At 45.4% G+C, this 24,006-nt stretch overlaps 1 protein-coding gene across 1 annotated transcript in view; it reads right to left on the minus strand.

Annotated features, from left to right (window-relative positions):
• Positions 1 to 24,006, minus strand: part of PLCB1 (phospholipase C beta 1) — a 1,010,585-nt gene that overhangs the window by 199,304 nt on the left and 787,275 nt on the right. Inside the window, exons 17-21 of the mRNA XM_077282634.1 lie at positions 21,489 to 21,573; positions 20,876 to 21,000; positions 18,613 to 18,767; positions 18,099 to 18,263; positions 14,662 to 14,761 (exon numbers count right to left, since the gene is read on the minus strand). Coding sequence (XP_077138749.1) covers positions 14,662 to 14,761; positions 18,099 to 18,263; positions 18,613 to 18,767; positions 20,876 to 21,000; positions 21,489 to 21,573 — 630 coding nt within the window. The remainder of the gene's footprint in view (positions 1 to 14,661; positions 14,762 to 18,098; positions 18,264 to 18,612; positions 18,768 to 20,875; positions 21,001 to 21,488; positions 21,574 to 24,006) is intronic.

The following is a 24,006-nucleotide window of genomic DNA, read 5'->3' on the forward strand; positions in this document are numbered from 1 at the left end:
TAGACGGTTCGGGGGTTCTTGAATTTCCAGTGTGGATTTTGATAGGGTTTTTGTTGACCATATAAGTTACCTTTCTTTATTCTGCTATCAGTAAGCGGGCCTCTCTGTGCTAAACCTGGTTCATTTCTGTGTTTGTCATTTCCTCTTACCTCACCGTCATTATTTGTGGGGGGCTTCTATCCAGCTTTGGGGTCCCCTTCTCTGGAGGCAAGAAAGGTCTTTGTTTTCCTCTACTAGGGGTAGCTAGATTCTCCGGCTGGCGCGTGTCATCTAGAATCAACGTAGGAATGATCCCCGGCTACTTCTAGTGTTGGCGTTAGGAGTAGATATATGGTCAACCCAGTTACCACTGCCCTATGAGCTGAATTTTTGTATTCTGCAGACTTCCACGTTCCTCTGAGACCCTCGCCATTGGGGTCATAACAGTTTGCCAGGCCAATATTAAATGTTTAATGCATTGCAGAAGAGGGATTATAAGAAAGAAGATTCTGAGTTTTTTTTTTCTTCTTCTTCCCCTTTACCTCAGAGTGGCTATGCTTGCTGCAGACATGAATGTCCAGACCTTGATTACAAGTGTGGACCAGCTGGCTACTCGTGTGCAGGGCATACAAGACTATGTTATCAGAAATCCTAGGTCAGAACCTAAAATACCGATTCCTGAACTGTTTTCCGGAGACAGGTTTAAGTTTAGGAATTTTGTGAATAATTGTAAATTGTTTTTGTCCCTGAGACCCTGTTCATCTGGAGATTCTGCTCAGCAAGTAAAAATTGTTATTTCGTTCTTACGGGGCGACCCTCAGGATTGGGCTTTTTCGCTGGCGCCAGGAGATCCGGCATTGGCTGATCTTGATGCGTTTTTTCTGGCGCTCGGTTTACTTTATGAGGAACCCAATCTTGAGATTCAGGCAGAAAAGGCCTTGCTGGCTATGTCTCAGGGGCAGGACGAGGCTGAAGTGTATTGCCAAAAATTTCGGAAATGGTCCGTGCTGACACATTGGAACGAGTGTGCACTGGCCGCTAATTTTAGAAATGGCCTTTCTGAAGCCATTAAGAATGTTATGGTGGGTTTTCCCATTCCCACAGGTCTGAATGATACTATGGCACTGGCTATTCAAATTGACCGGCGGTTGCGGGAGCGCAAAACCGCAAATTCCCTCATGGTGTTGTCTGAACAGACACCTAATTCGGTGCAATGTGATAGAAAAACCGCAAATTCCCTCATGGTGTTGTCTGAACAGACACCTGATTTAATGCAATGTGATAGAATCCTGACTAGAAATGAGCGGAAAATTCATAGACGCCGGAATGGCTTGTGCTACTACTGTGGTGATTCTACACATGTTATCTCAGCATGCTCTAAACGTATAGCTAAGGTTGTTAGTCCTGTCACCGTTGGTAATTTGCAACCTAAATTTATTCTGTCTGTAACTTTGATTTGCTCACTGTCATCTTATCCTGTCATGGCGTTTGTAGATTCAGGTGCTGCCCTGAGTCTCATGGATCTCTCATTTGCTAAGCGCTGTGGTTTTACTCTTGAACCATTAGAAAATCCTATACCTCTTAGGGGTATTGATGCTACACCATTGGCAGCAAATAAACCGCAGTATTGGACACAGGTTACCATGTGCATGACTCCTGAACACCGCGAGGTGATACGTTTCCTGGTTTTACATAAAATGCATGATTTGGTTGTTTTAGGGCTGCCATGGTTACAGACCCATAATCCAGTCCTGGACTGGAAGGCTATGTCAGTCTCAAGTTGGGGCTGTCGTGGTATTCATGGGGATTCCCTGCCTGTGTCTATTGCTTCTTCTACGCCTTCGGAAGTTCCGGAGTATTTGTCTGATTATCAGGATGTCTTCAGTGAGTCTGAGTCCAGTGCACTGCCTCCTCATAGGGACTGTGACTGTGCTATAGATTTGATCCCAGGCAGTAAATTTCCTAAGGGAAGACTGTTTAATCTGTCGGTACCTGAACATACCGCTATGCGTTCATATATCAAGGAGTCTCTGGAGAAAGGACATATTCGTCCGTCTTCTTCCCCTCTTGGTGCGGGATTCTTTTTTGTGGCAAAAAAGGACGGATCTTTGAGACCTTGTATTGATTATCGGCTTTTAAATAAGATCACTGTCAAATTTCAGTATCCTTTACCGCTGTTGTCTGACTTGTTTGCCCGGATTAAGGGTGCCAAGTGGTTCACCAAGATAGACCTTCGTGGTGCGTACAACCTTGTGCGCATTAAGCAAGGTGATGAATGGAAAACCGCATTCAATACGCCCGAAGGTCATTTTGAGTACTTGGTGATGCCTTTTGGGCTCTCCAATGCGCCTTCAGTTTTTCAGTCCTTTATGCATGACATTTTCCGGAAGTATCTGGATAAATTTTTGATTGTTTATCTGGATGATATTTTGGTTTTTTCTGATAATTGGGATTCGCATGTGGAGCAGGTCAGGTTGGTCTTTAAAATTTTGCGTGAAAATTCTTTGTTTGTCAAGGGCTCTAAGTGTCTCTTTGGTGTACAGAAGGTTCCCTTTTTGGGGTTCATTTTTTCCCCTTCTGCTGTGGAGATGGACCCAGTCAAGGTCCGAGCTATTCTTGATTGGACTCAGCCCTCGTCAGTTAAGAGTCTTCAGAAGTTCTTGGGCTTCGCTAACTTCTACCGTCGTTTTATCGCTAATTTTTCTAGCATTGTGAAACCTTTGACGGATATGACCAAGAAGGGCTCCGATGTAGCTAACTGGGCTCCTGCTGCCGTGGAGGCTTTCCAGGAGTTGAAACGCCGGTTTACTTCGGCGCCTGTTTTGTGCCAGCCTGACGTCTCACTTCCCTTTCAGGTTGAGGTGGATGCTTCGGAGATTGGGGCAGGGGCCGTTTTGTCGCAGAGAGGCCCTGGTTGCTCTGTTATGAAACCTTGTGCCTTTTTCTCTAGGAAGTTTTCGCCTGCCGAGCGAAATTATGATGTGGGCAATCGGGAGTTGTTGGCCATGAAATGGGCATTTGAGGAGTGGTGTCATTGGCTCGAGGGTGCTAAGCATCGTGTGGTGGTCTTGACTGATCACAAAAATCTGATGTATCTCGAGTCTGCTAAACGCCTTAATCCGAGACAGGCCCGCTGGTCATTGTTTTTCTCCCGCTTTGATTTTGTTGTCTCGTATTTACCAGGTTCAAAGAATGTGAGGGCCGATGCTCTTTCTAGGAGCTTTGTGCCTGATGCTCCTGGAGTCGCTGATCCTGTTGGTATTCTTAAAGATGGAGTTATCTTGTCAGCTATTTCTCCGGATCTGCGACGTGTGTTGCAGAGATTTCAGGCTGATAGGCCTGAGTCTTGTCCACCTGACAGACTGTTTGTCCCGGATAAGTGGACCAGCAGAGTCGTTTCCGAGGTTCATTCCTCGGTGTTGGCAGGTCACCCGGGAATTTTTGGCACCAGAGATCTGGTGGCCAGGTCCTTTTGGTGGCCTTCCTTGTCAGGGGATGTGCGGTCATTTGTGCAGTCCTGTGGGACTTGTGCTCGAGCTAAGCCTTGCTGTTCTCGTGCCAGCGGTTTGCTCTTGCCCTTGCCTGTCCCGAAGAGACCTTGGACACATATCTCCATGGATTTCATTTCTGATCTTCCGCTATCTCAGGGCATGTCCGTTATCTGGGTGATATGTGATCGCTTCTCCAAGATGGTCCATTTGGTTCCTTTGCCTAAGCTGCCTTCCTCTTCCGATCTGGTTCCTGTGTTTTTCCAGAACGTGGTTCGTTTGCACGGCATCCCTGAGAATATTGTGTCAGACAGAGGATCCCAGTTCGTTTCCAGGTTCTGGCGATCCTTTTGTAGTAGGATGGGCATTGATTTGTCGTTTTCGTCTGCTTTCCATCCTCAGACTAATGGACAGACGGAGCGAACCAATCAGACTTTGGAGGCTTATTTGAGGTGTTTTGTCTCTGCTGATCAGGACGATTGGGTGACATTCTTGCCGTTGGCTGAGTTTGCCCTTAATAATCGGGCTAGTTCCGCCACCTTGGTTTCGCCTTTTTTCTGCAACTCTGGTTTCCATCCTCGCTTTTCTTCGGGTCATGTGGAGCCTTCTGACTGTCCTGGGGTGGATTCTGTGGTGGATAGGTTGCAGCAGATCTGGAATCATGTGGTGGACAACTTGAAGTTGTCACAGGAGAAGGCTCAGCGCTTTGCCAACCGCCGCCGCGGTGTGGGTCCCCGACTACGCGTTGGGGATTTGGTATGGCTTTCTTCCCGCTTTGTTCCTATGAAGGTCTCCTCTCCCAAATTTAAACCTCGTTTTATTGGGCCTTACAAGATATTGGAAATCCTTAATCCTGTATCTTTTCGTCTGGATCTTCCTGTGTCGTTTGCTATTCACAATGTATTTCATAGGTCCTTGTTGCGGCGGTACATTGTGCCTGTAGTTCCTTCTGCTGAGCCTCCTGCTCCGGTGTTGGTTGAGGGCGAGTTGGAGTACGTGGTGGAGAAGATCTTGGATTCTCGCCTCTCCAGGCGGAGGCTTCAGTACCTGGTCAAGTGGAAGGGCTATGGTCAGGAGGATAATTCCTGGGTGGTCGCCTCTGATGTTCATGCGGCCGATTTAGTTCGTGCCTTTCATGCCGCTCATCCTGATCGCCCTGGTGGTCGTGGTGAGGGTTCGGTGACCCCTCACTAAGGGGGGGGTACTGTTGTGAATTTGCTTTTTGCTCCCTCTAGTGGTTACTAGTTTTTTGACTCTGGTTTTTCTGTCATTCCTTTTATCCGCACCTGGGTCGTTAGTTAGGGGTGTTGCTATATAAGCTCCCTGGACCTTCAGTTCTATGCCTGGCAACGTAGTTATCAGAGCTAGTCTGCTGTGCTCTTGTCTACTGATCCTGGTTCCAGTTATATCAGCTAAGTCTGCCTTTTGCTTTTTGCTATTTGTTTTGGTTTTGTATTTTTGTCCAGCTTGTTCCAAATCTATATCCTGACCTTTGCTGGAAGCTCTAGGGGGCTGGTGTTCTCCCCCCGGACCGTTAGACGGTTCGGGGGTTCTTGAATTTCCAGTGTGGATTTTGATAGGGTTTTTGTTGACCATATAAGTTACCTTTCTTTATTCTGCTATCAGTAAGCGGGCCTCTCTGTGCTAAACCTGGTTCATTTCTGTGTTTGTCATTTCCTCTTACCTCACCGTCATTATTTGTGGGGGGCTTCTATCCAGCTTTGGGGTCCCCTTCTCTGGAGGCAAGAAAGGTCTTTGTTTTCCTCTACTAGGGGTAGCTAGATTCTCCGGCTGGCGCGTGTCATCTAGAATCAACGTAGGAATGATCCCCGGCTACTTCTAGTGTTGGCGTTAGGAGTAGATATATGGTCAACCCAGTTACCACTGCCCTATGAGCTGGATTTTTGTATTCTGCAGACTTCCACGTTCCTCTGAGACCCTCGCCATTGGGGTCATAACACTCGTTCACACGTTATATGCTCAGTATTTTTTACCTCAGTATTTGTAAGCTAAATTGGCAGCCTGATAAATCCCCAGCCAACAGGAAGCCCTCCCCCCTGGCAGTATATATTAGCTCACACATACACATAATAGACAGGTCATGTGACTGACAGCTGCCATATTTCCTATATGGTACATTTGTTGCTCTTGTAGTTTGTCTGCTTATTAATCAGATTTTTATTTTTGAAGGATGTCACGATATGGTATGAAATATCATAAGTTAGTTTTCCTGCTAGCATGCGGGGGCTAAACCCCCCTTCTCTCTGGTTCTCTTTCTTTCCCTGTGTTTCTAGCTGTCTGTGTAGAAGAGCTTGCCTTGTGGGGGAGTTTTATTGACGAAAGGTATTTACGACGGGCATAGCTGCAAGGGAAATTTGTGTTAGCAGGAACTGTTAGAGAAACTTCTAGAATGCATGGGATTTCTTTGTTCTGTTTTTGGAAGATATTATGCAAACCGTTTAAGTTACGAACACCAAAATATATCGTCATAATCACACTCGGAGGATCTACGCCTCACTCTAAATACGGGCGTCTAACTCCATCTGGTGAAGAAGTAGGGATTTCTCTGTAAATATGTATCCCAGACAGGGCATATTTGATCTCATCGGAATGCCCACGATACTATGAGATGAACGATGGGTATGGTGCGATTATTTTATGTTCTGTAGCGAAGATACGGGCATCAGATATATTTAATGCCCAGTTAGTGAAACCGAAGAGGTAGGAGGAGTTGGAAAACCAAGCCCTTTCTGTGAGGTCACAGACTGTAGGTTTTAAGTGCTGGCAGGCATCCAAGAGAGGAGAGTTGTGAGTTTTTACCTGAAGCGACCAGACTGCGAGTGCCCAATGCACTGGGATAGATGGAAAGCTCCTAGCCTGTTGCCTGCAATGCAATGATCTAAGAACATGTGAGTTATCTTTTCTTCCTTTAATCCTTTTATTTTTATAATTACCTTGTACATATTTGCAATTGTCTCATTTGTAACATCTTTGTAAAATATTTTATAAACACTGCCTAAAATCATTTATGGGGTATCCTATTTAATACTAGTTCGTTCTTCCTGCCCTAAACCGTACCCTGTCTCTGAAGGGAATTACGCTACTGTTTTTTGGGGTTTGCTCCAGACCCGTTCAATTGGAGCTGGTGGCAGCGACCGTGTGCCGGCTTTTGGGGGGTCACTGTAGCGACTGCGGCTTGATAATTATTGTTCCTGCCTGAGTGGGAGTAGTTATCGCATCGCTGCAGTGTTCCCAATAGCCAGTACATAGCAGGCAGCGTTTCTGGCGACTAATTACCCCAGGTGCAGTACCTAATCTGACCTGAGAGTAAGGGGGGCGCCAGAGAGCTGCGAGTGTTAAGTGGAACTGTAAGCGGGATAGACACAAATCCCTGCAGTTCATGGTATATTGAAGAGCAGTGGGATACCTAGAATAAGCCCCTGCTGTAAACTAAGAGGTCAATAGCCTCGTGTGTGTTTTTTTCATCACATTGTGGCAGTGGAGGGATAACTAGGATAAGCCCCTGCACATGTGATAGCCGTCTGTTGGTTTAAAGTCACTCCAATCCGTGACTTATTGTGGGCAGCGGCTAAGGGATCTTGACAGTCACGGTGTGAATCGTGACATATTGGTGGCAAGGCGGTGGGATATTAGAGCATTAGTGATTTGGTTTGAGCAATCATTCCTCTCACTAAAAACTTGCAGAAAGTTCTTGCGAGAACTCTGCGCAAATAAGTTTGGAGAACGAACTCAGTGTTTATTAGTTGTGAGACAATTGTGTACTGGTAATTATTCCCTTCCCTTTTTCTTCGTTTTTCTATCCTATCTTTTATTTGGCAACCATGGTTGTGCTGGGAGAAACCTTTTATGAGCAGCAGACCAAAGACACCCTTGTGGCCTTGTGCAAGTCCCAGCACATTGACTATGCAAACAAAAACAAAAGCCAACTGGTCGCAGTCCTGATGCAATGGGAAGCCGCTCTAGACCACTCACAGAGCCCAGAGGCCGCAGAAGCCGGCACAAGCGAGCATGGTGCTGCAGCAGAGGTCCAACCGCAGAATACGGGCCCTACTGGCAACCAGGGGGGTGCAGACCACCTCCTGCAGCTGGCTCTGCAACAATGCTCCGCAGATGACCTGGACCGACGTCTGCAGCTGATCCAGCAATACCAGGAGCAGGCCGAGGCCCGAGCCGAGCGAGAGGCCCAGCGAGCCGAGCGAGAGGCCCAAGCGCAGCGGGAGCACCAGCTGCAGATGGCCCAACTGCAAATGCAGGGGTCGTCCCAGTCCAGCCGTGAGCCCAGCAGCGCTCAGATACCGAAGCCCCGGCCTGACCACTTCCCTGTTATGGAAAAGGATGGGGACTTGGACACTTTTCTGCGGGCCTTTGAGAAAGCCTGCAGACAGTACCAGCTGCCTACACAAGAATGGGCACGGTACCTGACACCAGGGCTGAGAGGAAAAGCTCTGGAGGCGTTTGCTGCACTCCCTCAAGAACAAGATGGTGACTATGAGGCCATCAAGCAGGCTCTGATAGCCAAGTACCAGCTTACACCCGAGGTGTACCGTAAAAAGTTTCGGACCCTCCAACGTGGCCCACACGACAGTTACAGTGATGTGGTGCATGGACTGGGGACCCACTTTGACCAGTGGACCCAAGGACTGTCAGTGACCACCTTTGTACAGCTGCGAGACCTGATGATCAAAGACCAGTTCTTCCGTCTTTGCCCAACTGAGGTGCGACAGTTTGTGATGGACAGAGAACCCAAAGACGTGACGAAAGCAGCGCAGATTGCCGATGCCTATGAGGCCAACCGTAGATCGGAAGTGCGGAAGCCAGTCACCACCAGCTGGAGAGGGGGTAAGCCTGCAGCCAACGCCAGTACCCCTGCCAGCCAACACACCAGAGGTCCTGTCCCCGTGGCCAACAGCACCAGACCTACCACCGAACTTCGCCAGTGTTACCACTGCAGGCAGACTGGACACCTCAGTCACCAATGTCCAGCCAGGCAGAAGAACCCCTCATCCCAGGCCCCAGGGCCTAATGCAGCCGTTCTTTTGGTGGGTGGTGTGGTTGGGAGGGGGTGTGATAACGTACAGCATGTCACTGTGGGAGGTCGTGTTGCTACAGGCCTCAAGGACACCGGGGCTGAACGAACCCTCATCCGACCTGAACTGGCGGCCCCTGAAGAAATCATTCCGGGGAAAACCCTAACGGTCACTGGGATTGGGGGCATCAGCTGTCCCTTACCGATGGCCCGGGTTTTTATTGATTGGGGTGCTGGGAGCGGGGTGAAGGAAGTGGGGCTGTCTGATAATTTGCCCACTGATGTTTTGTTGGGGACTGATTTGGGGAGGTTGTTTGCCTACTACGTCCCTGACACCCCTCCCCAATCTGCTAATAAGGGTAACGTTAACCCTGATAATGATGATGGGAGATCGCATGTGTTACCTGACCATGCTTTATCTTGTAATTATGCATCTGTTAACCATTTTTTCCCTAGGATTGATGGTGAAAATGTTGTACCTGTGCCAACTGTACCTGATAATGATGTTTCTGTAAAAGTTGATGTGCCCATAGGTACAGGAGTGCTCAGCCACGTCGCTCTGCGGAGTGAGACGGCTGAGGAACCCCTAGCAGGGGCAAGTGTCGGTGCTACAAGAAATGGGGAGATACATGGGAACCGTGAGGAAGGTGATGCCATGCGATTGACCAGTGCCACCGAGGAAGGTAACTGGCCCATAAGTAGCAATGCTCCTGAGGTAACGGGGGTGGATGGGGAGGTAGAGCCCATAGCAGCGTCGGCTGTTGGGTCTGTAGAAATCCCCGGGGAGACAGCCTACGTAGCTGCTGTCACCCGCAGTCAGAGTGCCCGGAACGCAGATACCTGTCTGCCTTCCGGACCCTCCTCAGTCATCAGTGTGACTGAACCAGAGGTGGACCCAGTGCAGGTCCCAGAGGGCTCCCGTGGGGAAGGGACCCTGACGTCACTTCTGGCTTCCCCTAGCCAGGAGTTTCAGGCCGCTCTGCACACAGATGCGAGCCTAGAGAGTTTGAGACAACTCGCCGAGACGCGCTTCTCCGAGACTGATAAGGAGAAGGTGTTCTGGGAAGGAGGAAGGTTGTACCGGGAGACAGTACCCGGAGAATCACAAAAGGAGTGGTTGAGGGAAAGACAGCTGGTCGTCCCGCAGCAATTCCGGGGTGAGTTGTTGCGGATTGCCCATGAGATCCCGCTAGCTGGACACTTGGGGATCAGCAAAACTAAGGCCCGGCTGTCTCAACACTTCTATTGGCCTAAGATGGGGACAGATGTGTCAAACTACTGCCGCTCCTGTGTCACCTGTCAAAGAGTGGGGAAGGTGGGGCCTGCTCTTAAGGCTCCCCTGATCCCTTTGCCAGTGATAGAGGAGCCTTTCCAGAGGATTGCGGTGGACATTGTGGGCCCGCTGGCCGTCACCAGCAGCTCTGGAAAGCAATATATTCTTACTGTGGTAGACTACGCTACCCGGTACCCAGAGGCAGTAGCTCTGTCGTCAATTAGGGCAGATAAGGTGGCGGATGCCCTGTTGGCCATCTTTTCACGTGTAGGATTTCCCAGGGAAATGCTTACTGATCGAGGGACCCAATTTATGTCTCACCTAATGGAGGCTCTCTGTAAGAAAATGCAGGTGAAGCACCTGGTATCGAGTGCGTATCACCCACAGACCAATGGCTTGTGTGAACGCTTCAATGGTACCCTCAAACAGATGCTACGCATGCTGGTTGAGACACAAGGGCGCGACTGGGAGCGGTACCTCCCACACCTGCTATTTGCTTACCGAGAGGTTCCGCAGGCCTCGACGGGGTTCTCCCCCTTCGAGCTCCTGTACGGCAGGCGAGTCCGGGGACCCCTTGGGTTGGTAAGAGAATCCTGGGAAGAGGAGCCGAACCCTTCTGAAGTGTCCATAGTGGAGTATGTCATGCGCTTCCGTGACAAGATGCAGACCTTGACACAGTTGGTGCATGACAACATGACGCAGGCTCAGGCTGATCAGAAGCACTGGTACGACCAGAACGCCCGGGAGCGGACCTACCACGTGGGTCAAAAGGTGTGGGTGCTGGTTCCTGTACCAACGGATAAGCTTCAGGCAGCCTGGGACGGCCCGTACGTCATCCACCAACAGCTCAACCCGGTCACCTATGTGGTCACGCTTGACCACACTCGGGGTAGGCGAAAGGCCTTTCACGTCAACATGATGAAGGCTCATCACGAACGTGAACCTTTCGTCCTACCATTCTGCAGCGCACCCGAAGAAGGGGAGGAAGACGCCCTCCTGGACATGCTGGCCCAAGCCAAGGCCCGTGGGTCCATTGAGGACGTGGAGGTAAGCGCCTTGCTAGATGAACCACAGCGGTTGCAGTTGCAAACCACACTGGAACCCTTCCGGGTCGTGTTCTCCAACCGGCCTGGAAGGACTGAGTTAGCGGTCCACGAGGTGGACACCGGGAATCACGCCCCACTACGGCGAACACCCTATCGAATCTCTGACCAGGTGCAGCAGATTATGCGCCAGGAGATCGATGAGATGTTACAGCTGGGGGTGATTCGACGGTCAAAGAGCGCGTGGGCCTCACCTGTAGTTCTCGTGCCAAAGAAGGACCGGACCACCCGGTTCTGCGTGGACTACAGGGGGCTCAACGCCATTACAGCCTCTGACGCGCACCCAATGCCGCGCATCGAGGAGCTGCTTGAGAAGTTAGCTGGCGCAGAATACCTGACAATAATGGATCTGAGTCGCGGATACTGGCAGATTCCCCTGAGCCCCGAGGCGCAGGAGAAGTCCGCCTTTATCACACCCTTTGGACTGTACGAGTCCACGGTCATGCCCTTCGGCATGAAGAATGCCCCTGCCACTTTTCAGCGGATGGTCAATCTCCTGCTTCAGGGACTGGAGAAGTACGCCGTGGCGTACTTAGATGACATTGCCATCTTCAGTCCCTCCTGGGATGAACACCTGCAGCATCTCGAGGAGGTGCTCGGGCGAATTCACCGAGCAGGACTGACTATCAAGCCGGGAAAGTGCCAGATGGGCATGAGGGAGGTTCACTACCTGGGGCACCGGGTAGGTGGAAACACCCTGAAACCGGAGCCTGACAAAGTGGGCGTGATCGTGAACTGGCCCACTCCCAGGAACAAGAAACAGGTGATGTCCTTCCTGGGCACTGCAGGGTACTATAGGCGCTTCGTGCAGCACTATAGTAGCCTGGCAAAACCTTTGACGGACCTCACCAGGAAGAAGCTACCCCACATCGTCAACTGGACAGATGGCTGTGAGGGGGCCTTCCAGGCGTTGAAAACAGCACTGTGCAACGCCCCTGTGTTGAAAGCAGTCGACAGCAGTCGACCGTTCTTGGTACAGACCGACGCCAGCGAGTTTGGCCTTGGTGCTGTGCTCAGCCAGGTTGACTCGGAGGACCAAGAGCACCCCGTGTTGTACCTGAGCCGGAAACTTTTGCCGAGGGAAGTGGCCTACTCCACCATCGAGAAGGAGTGCCTGGCCATAGTCTGGGCTCTGCAGCGCTTGCAGCCCTACTTGTACGGTCGCACCTTCACGGTGGTGACCGACCACAACCCTCTGCGCTGGCTAAGCACCATGTGTGGAACCAATGGCAGGTTGCTACGCTGGAGCCTTGCCCTTCAGCAATTTGACTTCACCATTAAGCACAGAGCGGGCAAAGAGCATGGTAATGCAGATGGACTTTCCCGTCAGGGTGAACCCACGGACGTGCGCATGGAGGCATACCGAGAGGTCCTGCCGCCGTAGCGCACGCTAAAAGGGGGAGGTGTCACGATATGGTATGAAATATCATAAGTTAGTTTTCCTGCTAGCATGCGGGGGCTAAACCCCCCTTCTCTCTGGTTCTCTTTCTTTCCCTGTGTTTCTAGCTGTCTGTGTAGAAGAGCTTGCCTTGTGGGGGAGTTTTATTGACGAAAGGTATTTACGACGGGCATAGCTGCAAGGGAAATTTGTGTTAGCAGGAACTGTTAGAGAAACTTCTAGAATGCATGGGATTTCTTTGTTCTGTTTTTGGAAGATATTATGCAAACCGTTTAAGTTACGAACACCAAAATATATCGTCATAATCACACTCGGAGGATCTACGCCTCACTCTAAATACGGGCGTCTAACTCCATCTGGTGAAGAAGTAGGGATTTCTCTGTAAATATGTATCCCAGACAGGGCATATTTGATCTCATCGGAATGCCCACGATACTATGAGATGAACGATGGGTATGGTGCGATTATTTTATGTTCTGTAGCGAAGATACGGGCATCAGATATATTTAATGCCCAGTTAGTGAAACCGAAGAGGTAGGAGGAGTTGGAAAACCAAGCCCTTTCTGTGAGGTCACAGACTGTAGGTTTTAAGTGCTGGCAGGCATCCAAGAGAGGAGAGTTGTGAGTTTTTACCTGAAGCGACCAGACTGCGAGTGCCCAATGCACTGGGATAGATGGAAAGCTCCTAGCCTGTTGCCTGCAATGCAATGATCTAAGAACATGTGAGTTATCTTTTCTTCCTTTAATCCTTTTATTTTTATAATTACCTTGTACATATTTGCAATTGTCTCATTTGTAACATCTTTGTAAAATATTTTATAAACACTGCCTAAAATCATTTATGGGGTATCCTATTTAATACTAGTTCGTTCTTCCTGCCCTAAACCGTACCCTGTCTCTGAAGGGAATTACGCTACTGTTTTTTGGGGTTTGCTCCAGACCCGTTCAATTGGAGCTGGTGGCAGCGACCGTGTGCCGGCTTTTGGGGGGTCACTGTAGCGACTGCGGCTTGATAATTATTGTTCCTGCCTGAGTGGGAGTAGTTATCGCATCGCTGCAGTGTTCCCAATAGCCAGTACATAGCAGGCAGCGTTTCTGGCGACTAATTACCCCAGGTGCAGTACCTAATCTGACCTGAGAGTAAGGGGGGCGCCAGAGAGCTGCAAGTGTTAAGTGGAACTGTAAGCGGGATAGACACAAATCCCTGCAGTTCATGGTATATTGAAGAGCAGTGGGATACCTAGAATAAGCCCCTGCTGTAAACTAAGAGGTCAATAGCCTCGTGTGTGTTTTTTTCATCACATTGTGGCAGTGGAGGGATAACTAGGATAAGCCCCTGCACATGTGATAGCCGTCTGTTGGTTTAAAGTCACTCCAATCCGTGACTTATTGTGGGCAGCGGCTAAGGGATCTTGACAGTCACGGTGTGAATCGTGACAAAGGATAATACCAGACTTGTGTGTGTTTTAGGGCGAGTTTCATGTGTCACGTTGTGTGTGTTGAGTTGCATGTGGCGACATGCATGTAGCGACTTTTGTGAGATGAGTTTTGTGTGGCGACATGCGTGTAGCAACTTTTTGTGTGTTGAGTTGCATGTGACAGGTTAGTGTAGCAAGTTGTGTGTAGCAAGTTGTGTGCAGCAAGTTTTGCGCATGGCGAGTTTAATGTGTGGTGCGTTTTGAGTATGTGCAAGTTGTGTGAGGCAAATTTTGCATGTGTTGCAACTTTTGTGCATATGGCAATTTTTCTGCGTGTGCAAGTTTTGCGTGTGGCGAGTTTTCCATGAGGTGAGTTTTGCACGTGTGGCGAGTTTGGCATGTGGAGAGTTTTGCGCGTGGCGAGTTTTGAGCGGTGACTTTTGTGTTTCGACTTTTATGTGGCGAGGTTGGTGTATGTGTGGTGAAATGTGTGCTGAGGGTGGTATATGTGTTCAAGCACGTGGTAGTGTGTGGCGCATTTTGTGTGTGTGTTCATATCCCCGTGTGTGGTGAGTATCCCATGTCGGGGCCCCACCTTAGCAACTGTACAGTATATACTCTTTGGCGCCATCGCTCTCACTCTTTAAGTCCCCCTTGTTCACATCTGGCAGCTGTCAATTTGCCTCCAACACTTTTCCTTTCACTTTTTCCCCATTATGTAGATAGGGTCAAAATTGTTTGGTGAATTGGAACGCGCGGGGTTAAAATTTCGCTTCACAACATAGCCTATGACACTCTCGGGGACCAGACATGTGACTGTGCAAAATTTTGTGGCTGTAGCTGCGACGGTGCAGATGCCAATCCCGGACACACACAAATACACACACATTCAGCTTTATATATTAGATTAATTGATTGGAGAAAAAAAATAAAGTCAATATATAACATTCTTACCTGGACGGATCGCAGAAACAGGTAATATCCGGTGACCAATGAATTTCCCTCCTTCTTCATATGCCGATATTCTCAGACATGCCAGAGAGGGAAGCACTACCTAATGGAAACACAAGCGCATTGAAGTAAATTACATGACTTACGGTACAAATGTATGGATCAAATTACTTTAACCTCTTACTATTACTGCGGAGGTCAGATCCCCCTTTGATGCAGGACTCCGGCGGTGAACCCGCATCAAAGCCGGGACATGTCACCTGTTTTGTACAGCTGACATGTGCCCGCAATAGCGGTGGGTGGAATCGCGTTTCAACCGCCGCTATTAACTAGTTAAATTCCGCAGTCAAATGCTGACAGCGGCATTTAACCGGCGCTTCCGGCCAGCATGGCAAAAGTAAAAAAAAAAAAGTAAAAAAAAATGAAAAAAAAAAATATAAAAGTTTAAATCCCCCCCCTTTCGCCCCATTCAAAATAAAACAATAATAATAAAAAAACCTACACATATTTGGTATCGCCGCGTTCAGAATCGCCCGATCTATCAATAAAAAAGCATTAACCTGATCGCTAAACAGCGTAGCGAAAACAAATTCGAAACACCAGAATTACGTTTTTTTTGTCACCACGACATTGCATTAAAATGCAATAACGGGAGATCAAAAGAACGTATCTGCACCAAAATGGTATCATTAAAATGTCAGCTCGGCATGCAAAAAATAAGCCATCACCCGACCCCAGATCACGAAAAATGAAGATGCTACGGGTATCGGAAAATTGCGCATTTTTTTTTTTTTAGCAAAGTTTGGAATTTTTTTTTACCACTTAGATAAAACGTAACCTAGACATGTTTGGTGTCTATGAACTCGTAATGACCTGGAGAATCATAATGGCAGGTCAGTTTTAGCATTTAGTAAACCTAGCAAAAAAAGCCAAACAAAAAACAAGTGTGGGATTGCACTTTTTTTTGCAATTTTTTTCCCGTTTTCTAGTACACGACATGCTAAAACCAATGATATAGTTCAAAAGTGCAACTTATCACGTAAAAAACAAGCCCTCACATGGCCATATTGATGGAAAAATAAAAAAAAAAGTTATGGCTCTGGGAAGGAGGGGAGCGAAAAACGAGAACGCAAAAGGGCAAGGTCTTGAAGGGGTTAATATAAAGGTTAAAGGATCATTCAGCAAGTCACCACAACAACAGATAATATTGGGATTCAGTTTTGTAAGCCAGTCCCTAATATAATATACACTCCTCAACAATAAAATTGCAACACATAGAATAGTCGTAAAATTATGGAAATCACAGTATGTACAGATGTGTTAATAATATGAAAATTATGGAAAAATGTAAACAAAATATTCAAAACATCTCAATTTATTCATTGTCGAGTATGAATGCCACGTACTGAAATTCCTGCACGTACACGTCTTGGCTGCTATCAGTAAAGTTATTAATGGTGGTCTAAGGAATGTTCTGCTGTGCTGAATGCAGTTGGGCAAATCATCAAGATCTGCTGCTGGCAGCTCCCTTTTCAAATACTGATCGATGATGCCCCAGATGTACTCAATGGGAGACAAGTCCTGAGACGCTGCAGGTCATGGTAGCACGCCTTGGCCATACAGACTGCTCACCACCAGCACAAGCAACATACAGCCTGATGTTGTTGTATTGAAAAACGTCTCTTTGGACACTTTGGAGAAATGGCTGCACCATTGGTTTGAGCAAATCAACGGCTGTGGAACCAGTGTTACCATTTTCTTCTTGTTGTTGTAATTTCAGTGTTGAGGAGCAAATGTTATATGCATATAGTGCATTGGTTTGATCACAGTATTTTTTTCTGTCCATTTCATATGGAATACCAATTTCATTATCTAAAAGGATCACTCGAGTGATTTATTTTTTATTGCCCCATTTGTTAGCGATTAGTAATATGTGTAGTGTGTGCAATAACATACTTACTAGTTGCTGTGTTCTACTTTTTCCAGTTCTGCTCTTTTCCTCTCCTGCATCATCATGTGACTGCAGTTATTACTAACCAGCTGACACAGTCATTTTTTCAATCAAAATCTATGAGACTCAGAACAAGGCAAATTACAATAAGAAAGGAAGTAATGATCTGCTGTGTGAGCAGGTAGGAAAGAGCAGCGGTCATATGATGCAGAAGAGGACACTGGAAACAGCAGAAGACAGTGATGGGTATGTATTTTAATGTGCACATTGCCCAAACATTATTGACGACTAATGGAGGTGACAATGAAAAACCCACAGGAATTGTCTCTCTCCACTACCTGGGGGACTAGCTACTAACTACAACTTCCAGCAAACCTAACCCTAACCATGTTTTACTGTAGGCACCATGTATTTTTCAAAATGTATGCTGCCTAAAGTGAAACATGGTGGTGGCTGTTGTCATGGAGCTACATTTCATTGATGGTATCATGAATTCACAGACGCACTGCTCTATATTGAAAGATAAGATGCTACCATCACTCCTTGCCCTTGGTAGACATATATTTTTCCAACAGGATCATGATCTAAAATACAATTCTGTTGCATTTCTAAAGAATAATAGGGTGAAAGTGATTCAGTAGACAAGTATTTCTCCTGATCTGAACCCAGCAGAACACATATGGGGAATTTTGAAGAGAAAGGTTGCGTATCCAAGCTCTAAAAGAGATAGTTCTTGAAGAATGGAAAAAAGATGTTGCAGTATGTCGCTAGCTTGTTCATTCCAGGCCTGAAAGAGTTGGTGTTGTCCTTAAGAATCATTGAGGTAATACAAAATACTAGATGCAGTAGTTTTTGTTCTGGGATGTATTCATTTTTGCATCAATTAATTTGAATAAAACTGGAGATTTTGCAATTTTGCAATTAAAGTATTAAAGCTCCAGTACAGTGGGTTTTTTTCAGAGCTGGAGTAGTGCTTCTAATGTAGGGTACCTGACCCTAGTGTTATACTTACTCGTTGCCGTCTTCAACTTTTTCGGTGCTGCTGTGGTCCCACAGCACCATCTTGTAACCGCAGCTTCTGACTGGTCGGTTGTCAGAAGTTATGTCACCAGCTCTCAATGCAAGTTTATGAGGGCCGAGACTTGCATTGAAAAGTGACCTCCAGCTCGCTCTAGCAAACACGGCAGGTCACAAACTGCTGGAGACCGACTGGAGCGGTGCTAATAGAAGATGGCAGCAAGTAATTATAAGATCGGGACCTTATATTAGAAGCACCACTCTGGCGCTGCAATAAAAAAACAACGCTGGAGTGGTGCTTTAACCTTACTTTTGTGTTATAGGTTAAAAAAATATTCTAGGGAATGCAGTCTTGTCAACATATTGGAAATTGTTCTTGTGTTCAGTGAGACTTTGATTAAAATCTTACTTTTTAAAGGGGAGTACTCATTTATGCCCAGCACTGTATATATCTAAAATATTAATGATTTACCTTTTTGAAAACAATGGGTTCCTCTTCCCATACTGGGTTCACTGCATTGCCTTGTGATGTCTTTGTTTTCAGTGCTTTTCTTCTAGTGTCAACTGGTAAGCCGAACATGTCCACTTCTACATATGTGCCGACCTTCTTATCTGACAGGAACTGTCCCGAAATGATCTAAAAGGCAAAGAACAACACAAGACAGGTCTAAAAAATCATATATATTGAGGCCCAAGTTTATGAAAAATAATTTCAAGATGATAGATAATGAGATAGATAGATCTATAGATAGATAAATAAATAAATAGATAGATAATGAGATAGATTGATCTATAGATAGATAATAGATAGATAATTAGATAGATAGATAATGAGATAGATAGATAGATAGATAGATAGATAGATAGATAGATAGATAGATAGATAGATACTGTAGATAGATAGATAGATAGATAGATAGATAGATAGATAGATAGATAGATAGATAGATAGATAGATAGATAGATAGATAGATAGATAGATTTACCTTAACAGACAATGTGTTTGCAACTATCCCATCTACTGTTGTCTCAGTAAATGGATCAAAATGTTTATCTGGCCTTCTCATAAACTCTGGTTTTAATCTGTATCCACATTTGCCATTGTATTCATACATCCCCATATTAAGTTGCATAGAAAAATCTGTAAATGAAAAAAATACACTAGTATTTCCCCAATATTATAAATGATGTGCTGTATCTAGGCTGCTTTGCCAAATTATCCTGTGAGCAACCATTCCCCCCTTTGAAAAGAGCATAAAAATATATGGAGCGCACTAAATCGCACTAAATGAAGAGGCAAATATCGCTGGAACTGTATTGCAGATTAAAAAAAACATAATACTCAGCGAAGTAGCAAGTATAAAACAAGATAAAAAAATGCCACTTTTGGGCTGATGACAGGTCTTATTTAAGAAAAAAAGTATGACAATATTATTTCATTGAGACTCCTCTATGCCATATTTCTGTTGTAAAGGCTTGTGATGGTGGCCCTGATTCCAGCATGTGGGCTGAGCTGGGTGACCAGTAAGGCCTTGTCAGGTCCAGTTTTTCGGAAATCTAATTTACAAGACATTCATGGCAGTGTCTGATGGTGAAACTGCTCAGAAACCATTTTTTGTTCTGAAATCCCTCATTCTGGAAACCCAATCAAAACTAAAAGGGAATTTTTTCAACAGTGTCCGTGTGGGCTTCAGCGGAGAGAAAACTTTTCAGCGGAGAGACTTTAAAGAAAAATCTATTCAATATGATGATCTGTGCTCTCAGACCACCACAGATAGTCTAGAGAAAATACATTTTGCAAGAATGTGGACCTGACTGATAGAATGACATGGCAGCTCTGATATCCGAATGTATGGTTTTTGATTTTCAGTTGGATAAAGGTAACTTGGAGGTTTTGCAAGGTTCAAAACATGGCCATTGAGTTTGCATTTAGATAAGGGTTTGTTCTAATAGAAAACATCTATTGCTCCCCTAACAATTACTTTGACCTTCTGATCTATTTTGCAGTACTGTAAGAGAAGATTGAAATAAGTTGATGACCAGACTACATGCACATTTTTTTTTTAATTCTTCTCCAAACCCCTATCTACTCTAAAGGCTGCGTTCAAATTTGTGTTTTCTGCTCATCAAACAAGTTATGCTTATTGCACAAAAATCGATTTATTGCCAGATCTGTAGTACAACAGGCGCCCAAGGTTGCCAAATTCAATTTTTACTTTTTTCTTGTCAGCTTGCCCAAGAAACCACGAACAGACAATATTTCTTACAGTCACATTGGAAAAACTATAATAAATCATTATGAATATAAGTGATCCATATCTACAGCCCATAATTCTGATATAAAGACTTTAGTTCCATTCACTCTGAACTGTAAAATGATGAAAATTACAGTCAAAATAATCTGTATAAGTTTCTTCAGCATCAAAAAAATATGGGACGCCTTAAATTGTTTTTACAGACAGGTCAATAAAGCGCCTTATTTTTACTGACTGTCCGGGAAGTTCTGGACGGTTGGCAAACCTGCAGGTGCTATCGAGCCTGATGAACTCCATTAACTTACAATAAGAGCAGTCTGGTTTTGTTGTGGTTAAGGCTCTTGGTACCAAATTCTTTCAAATTCTCCTTTGGGAAGAATAGAGCTACATATTTTTGCAGATATACTTTTTCTAATCAAAATTAAATAAAACATGGACTAAGTCAATGGAACCTGCTGGGAGCTGTCGGGATCTGCATGATGTCCTGGTTCTATATCCTCTGCTATGTGGAGCTTGCAACACCATCTGCAGTGGTGAGGCTAGCGTCCTTGCTGGCCAGTGCACTAGCCAGGGTATAGTGAGGTGACAGCTAGGAACTAGGCACGTGATGGCGGGGGATGGAAGGACCCACATAGGGCATTAGGGGAGCTTAGGGATAGGCACAGTCTGTTTTAGGAGGTGCCCTATCCCTCATTCCCTACTGTTAGGGCCTTCCTCTCCCTTTTTCTATCCCCATTGTTGGTGTTTGTTGTGCCATCAGCTGGACTGACCCTTGTGGGTCGTGACATATGATTTGTGTGTAAGGGACATTTGGGGGGCATTATACTGTGTATATAGGGGGGCACTGGAGTTTCAAAATGTTTAGGTGACATCACTGTGGGGATATCCTACTGCATCACACTGTGTGGATGCCCTGAAAGGATAAATATTGTTTGCCCAAAGCTACACTTGTTCATAAACTAATAAAAGGCATAGTACAAGGCATCGTTCTTACCTATTGTTTGGAAGTTAAGAGCTACCATTTGACAACCAGCGTTCCAGAAGACCTGAGGCATGTAGTTAGATGAATCTACTCTGGTTCCTTTTGGATAAATTCTACTAAGCTGCATTTTGTTATATCTGCAAGTTTTAAGTTAAAGATCTTGAAGAACGAGACAGAAAAATGGAAAAATTAGATTTTCATCATTGACGTCAAGATTAGTGTTTCCTCTAAGCCAGTCACTCCAGAAAAGAAAGCATTAAAATGACATACAAAAAGGTCAACAACCCAATATCAGATATACAGTACGTACCTATAAATATGCTGAATCATCACTCCAGGATTCTGGAGAAACACAGAAAGGCCTAATGCACATGAGAGTGCAGCCTGTGTCCATGCTTAATGGGGTATTCCCATCTCCAAGATCCTATCCCAATATGTAGTAGGTATAATAAAAATAACATTAGCAAATACCTCCAAATAGAAATTTACCGGTAGTATAGTTTTTCTGATTTGCTATGTCTCTTTCCTCATGTGCAGGAATTGCAGGACCTTAGGTATCCCATAGTTACGACCACTAGCAACTAGCTAACGGTCACTATATCATTATCATTTATGAAAAGGATACTCTACAAATTCTACAGGAGATTTCGTTAGCTGCTCAAGACCCTTGGTTTCCACATAGGAGGACATTTCATAGCTCTTGTTTCTTTCTGCAAGGAAAACACATCAATGGATTATATTATATCACTACATTATATTATATACAAATATGTATATACAGTATATAATATTATGAATAGAAAAGTTTTCAACCTTTAAATAATTTACCGTAAGTAAGAATAGACTAGGTTTGAAGGAACCTTTGTCTAAGAATTCATACTTGATACAACAGGGAATAAGACACGAAAGTCTAATATTAGGCAGGAGAGCCTAGCAATATGCTAAGATTACAGGAAAGTGGATTTTCTCTCTGCTGCTGATTCTCCGGTCAAGGATCCGTGGACCAAGATTTGTTAAAAGTGGTTAATTGTCAACGTGTTTCGAAGTCAACTGACTCCTTCAGGACAATCACACGTATACAGAACGATGAACTTGCGTACACTTAAATATATCGAAAATTCAAATAAGAACGCCAAAAGAAAAGGGAGGTGGAGACGTCACATGGGATGTACATCACTTTTTTCATACAAAAAATAAAATCATTTTATGAATTCAAAATTATAAGAACACATTGCTCCTGTTGTCTCCCTATCTAATCATTTTAATGATTGTGGAGAATTATTGCATAAAATTAATAAAAAAGATAGAAAAAGGAAAAAAAAAGAAAATAGTTTTATTCAACTAAAAATTGAATGGTAAATTCACACTCCTGTGCACATAGGCAATCTGGGCTACCGCCTGGGGTCTAGGTTCCAGGGGTCCCATCGCCAGATTGCCCTCATTATAATGTTTTGTGAGCCGCCATCTGCGGCGCACATATCCCAGCAGGAAGCTTTCCTGGCGTTGTGCTGGCCTTGGGGTTATTTTTGCTCTCTCTAGCAATGAGTCTCTCTGTCTCAATCTTTGCTGCCTTGATTTGCTTTTTACATAATTTATTTAATTTTTTGTATTTATTTAATGCCTCCTCACTACCTACTTCCTTTAATTCTCTAAATGCTTTCTTTTTGTCCCTTATTGCGCCCCTTACAGCTCTATTTAGCCATATTGGTTTCCTCCTATTTCTAGTATGTTTATTCCCATACGGTATATACTGTGCACAGGTCCTATCCAGGATGCTAATAAACGTCTCCCATTTTCTTTGTGTATTTTTGTGTCTCAGGATATCGTCCCAGTTAATTGCACCAAGATCCTCTCTCATCCGTTGGAAATTTGCCCTCCTGAAGTCTGGTGTCCTTGTCACCCCTCTACTACACATCTTATTAAAGGTTACATGAAAACTTATTATTTCGTGATCACTACTCCCCAAGTGACCCCCAACCCTTATATTTGATATGCGGTCTGGCATGTTGGTTAATATTAGGTCTAGCAGTGCCCCCCTTCTTGTTGGGTCCTGAACCAGTTGTGAAAGGTAATTGTCTCTCATAGTTGTCAAAAACCGATTACCTTTACTGGAACTGCAGGTTTCTGTTTCCCAATCTATTTCAGGGTAGTTGAGGTCCCCCATAATAATGACTTCTCCTTGAGTCGCAGCTTCATCTATTTGCTTTACAAGGATATTCTCCATTGCTTCCATTATTTTTGGAGATTTATAACAAACCCCTATCAGTAATTTATTATTTTTTCCCCCTCCCCTTATCTCCACCCACAGGGACTCTACATTTTCATTAGATTCACCTATATTATCACGCAGGATGGGTTTTAAGGTCGATTTTACAAACAGACACACCCCACCCCCTCGCTTATCTGTACGGTCATTTCTGAAAAGGCTATAGCCCTGCAAGTTAACAGCCCAGTCATGGCTCTCATCCAGCCATGTTTCAGATATCCCCACCATGTCATAATTATGTTCCAACAACATTAGTTCTAATTCGTCCATTTTGTTGGCGAGGCTTCTGGCATTAGTATACATGCACTTGATGTCACTGAATTAAATATTCCAGTTGTAAATCTTCATTCATTACATAGTGGAATGGAGAACAATAAAACCTAAAAATGATCAATGTAAATCACAACTAATATCCCATTGAGGTCTGGAGTTGGAATGATGCTCAAATCAAAGTGGAAAATTAAGTTACAGGCTGATCCAACTTCAGTGAAAGTGCCTCATGACAAGGAAATGATGCTCAGTAGTGTGTGGCCTCCTCGTGCCTGTATGATCTCCCTACAACGCCTGGGCATGCTGATGAGGCGGCGGATGGTCTCCTGAGGGATCTCCTCCCAGACCTGGACTAAAGCATCTGCCAACTCCTGGACAGTCTGTGGTGCATTGTGACGTTGGTGGATGGTGCGAGACATGATGTCCCAGATGTGTTCAATCGGATTCAGGTCTGGGGAACGGGTGGGTCAGTCCATAGCTTCAATGCCTTCATCTTGCAGGAACTGCTGACACACTCCAGCCACATGAGGTCTGGCATTGTCCGGCATTAGGAGGAACCCAGGGCCAACCGCACCAGCATATGGTCCCACAAGGGGTCTGAGGATCT

Source organism: Ranitomeya variabilis, chromosome 2 (genome assembly GCF_051348905.1).
Source record: "Ranitomeya variabilis isolate aRanVar5 chromosome 2, aRanVar5.hap1, whole genome shotgun sequence".
NCBI classification, from domain to species: domain Eukaryota; kingdom Metazoa; phylum Chordata; class Amphibia; order Anura; family Dendrobatidae; genus Ranitomeya; species Ranitomeya variabilis.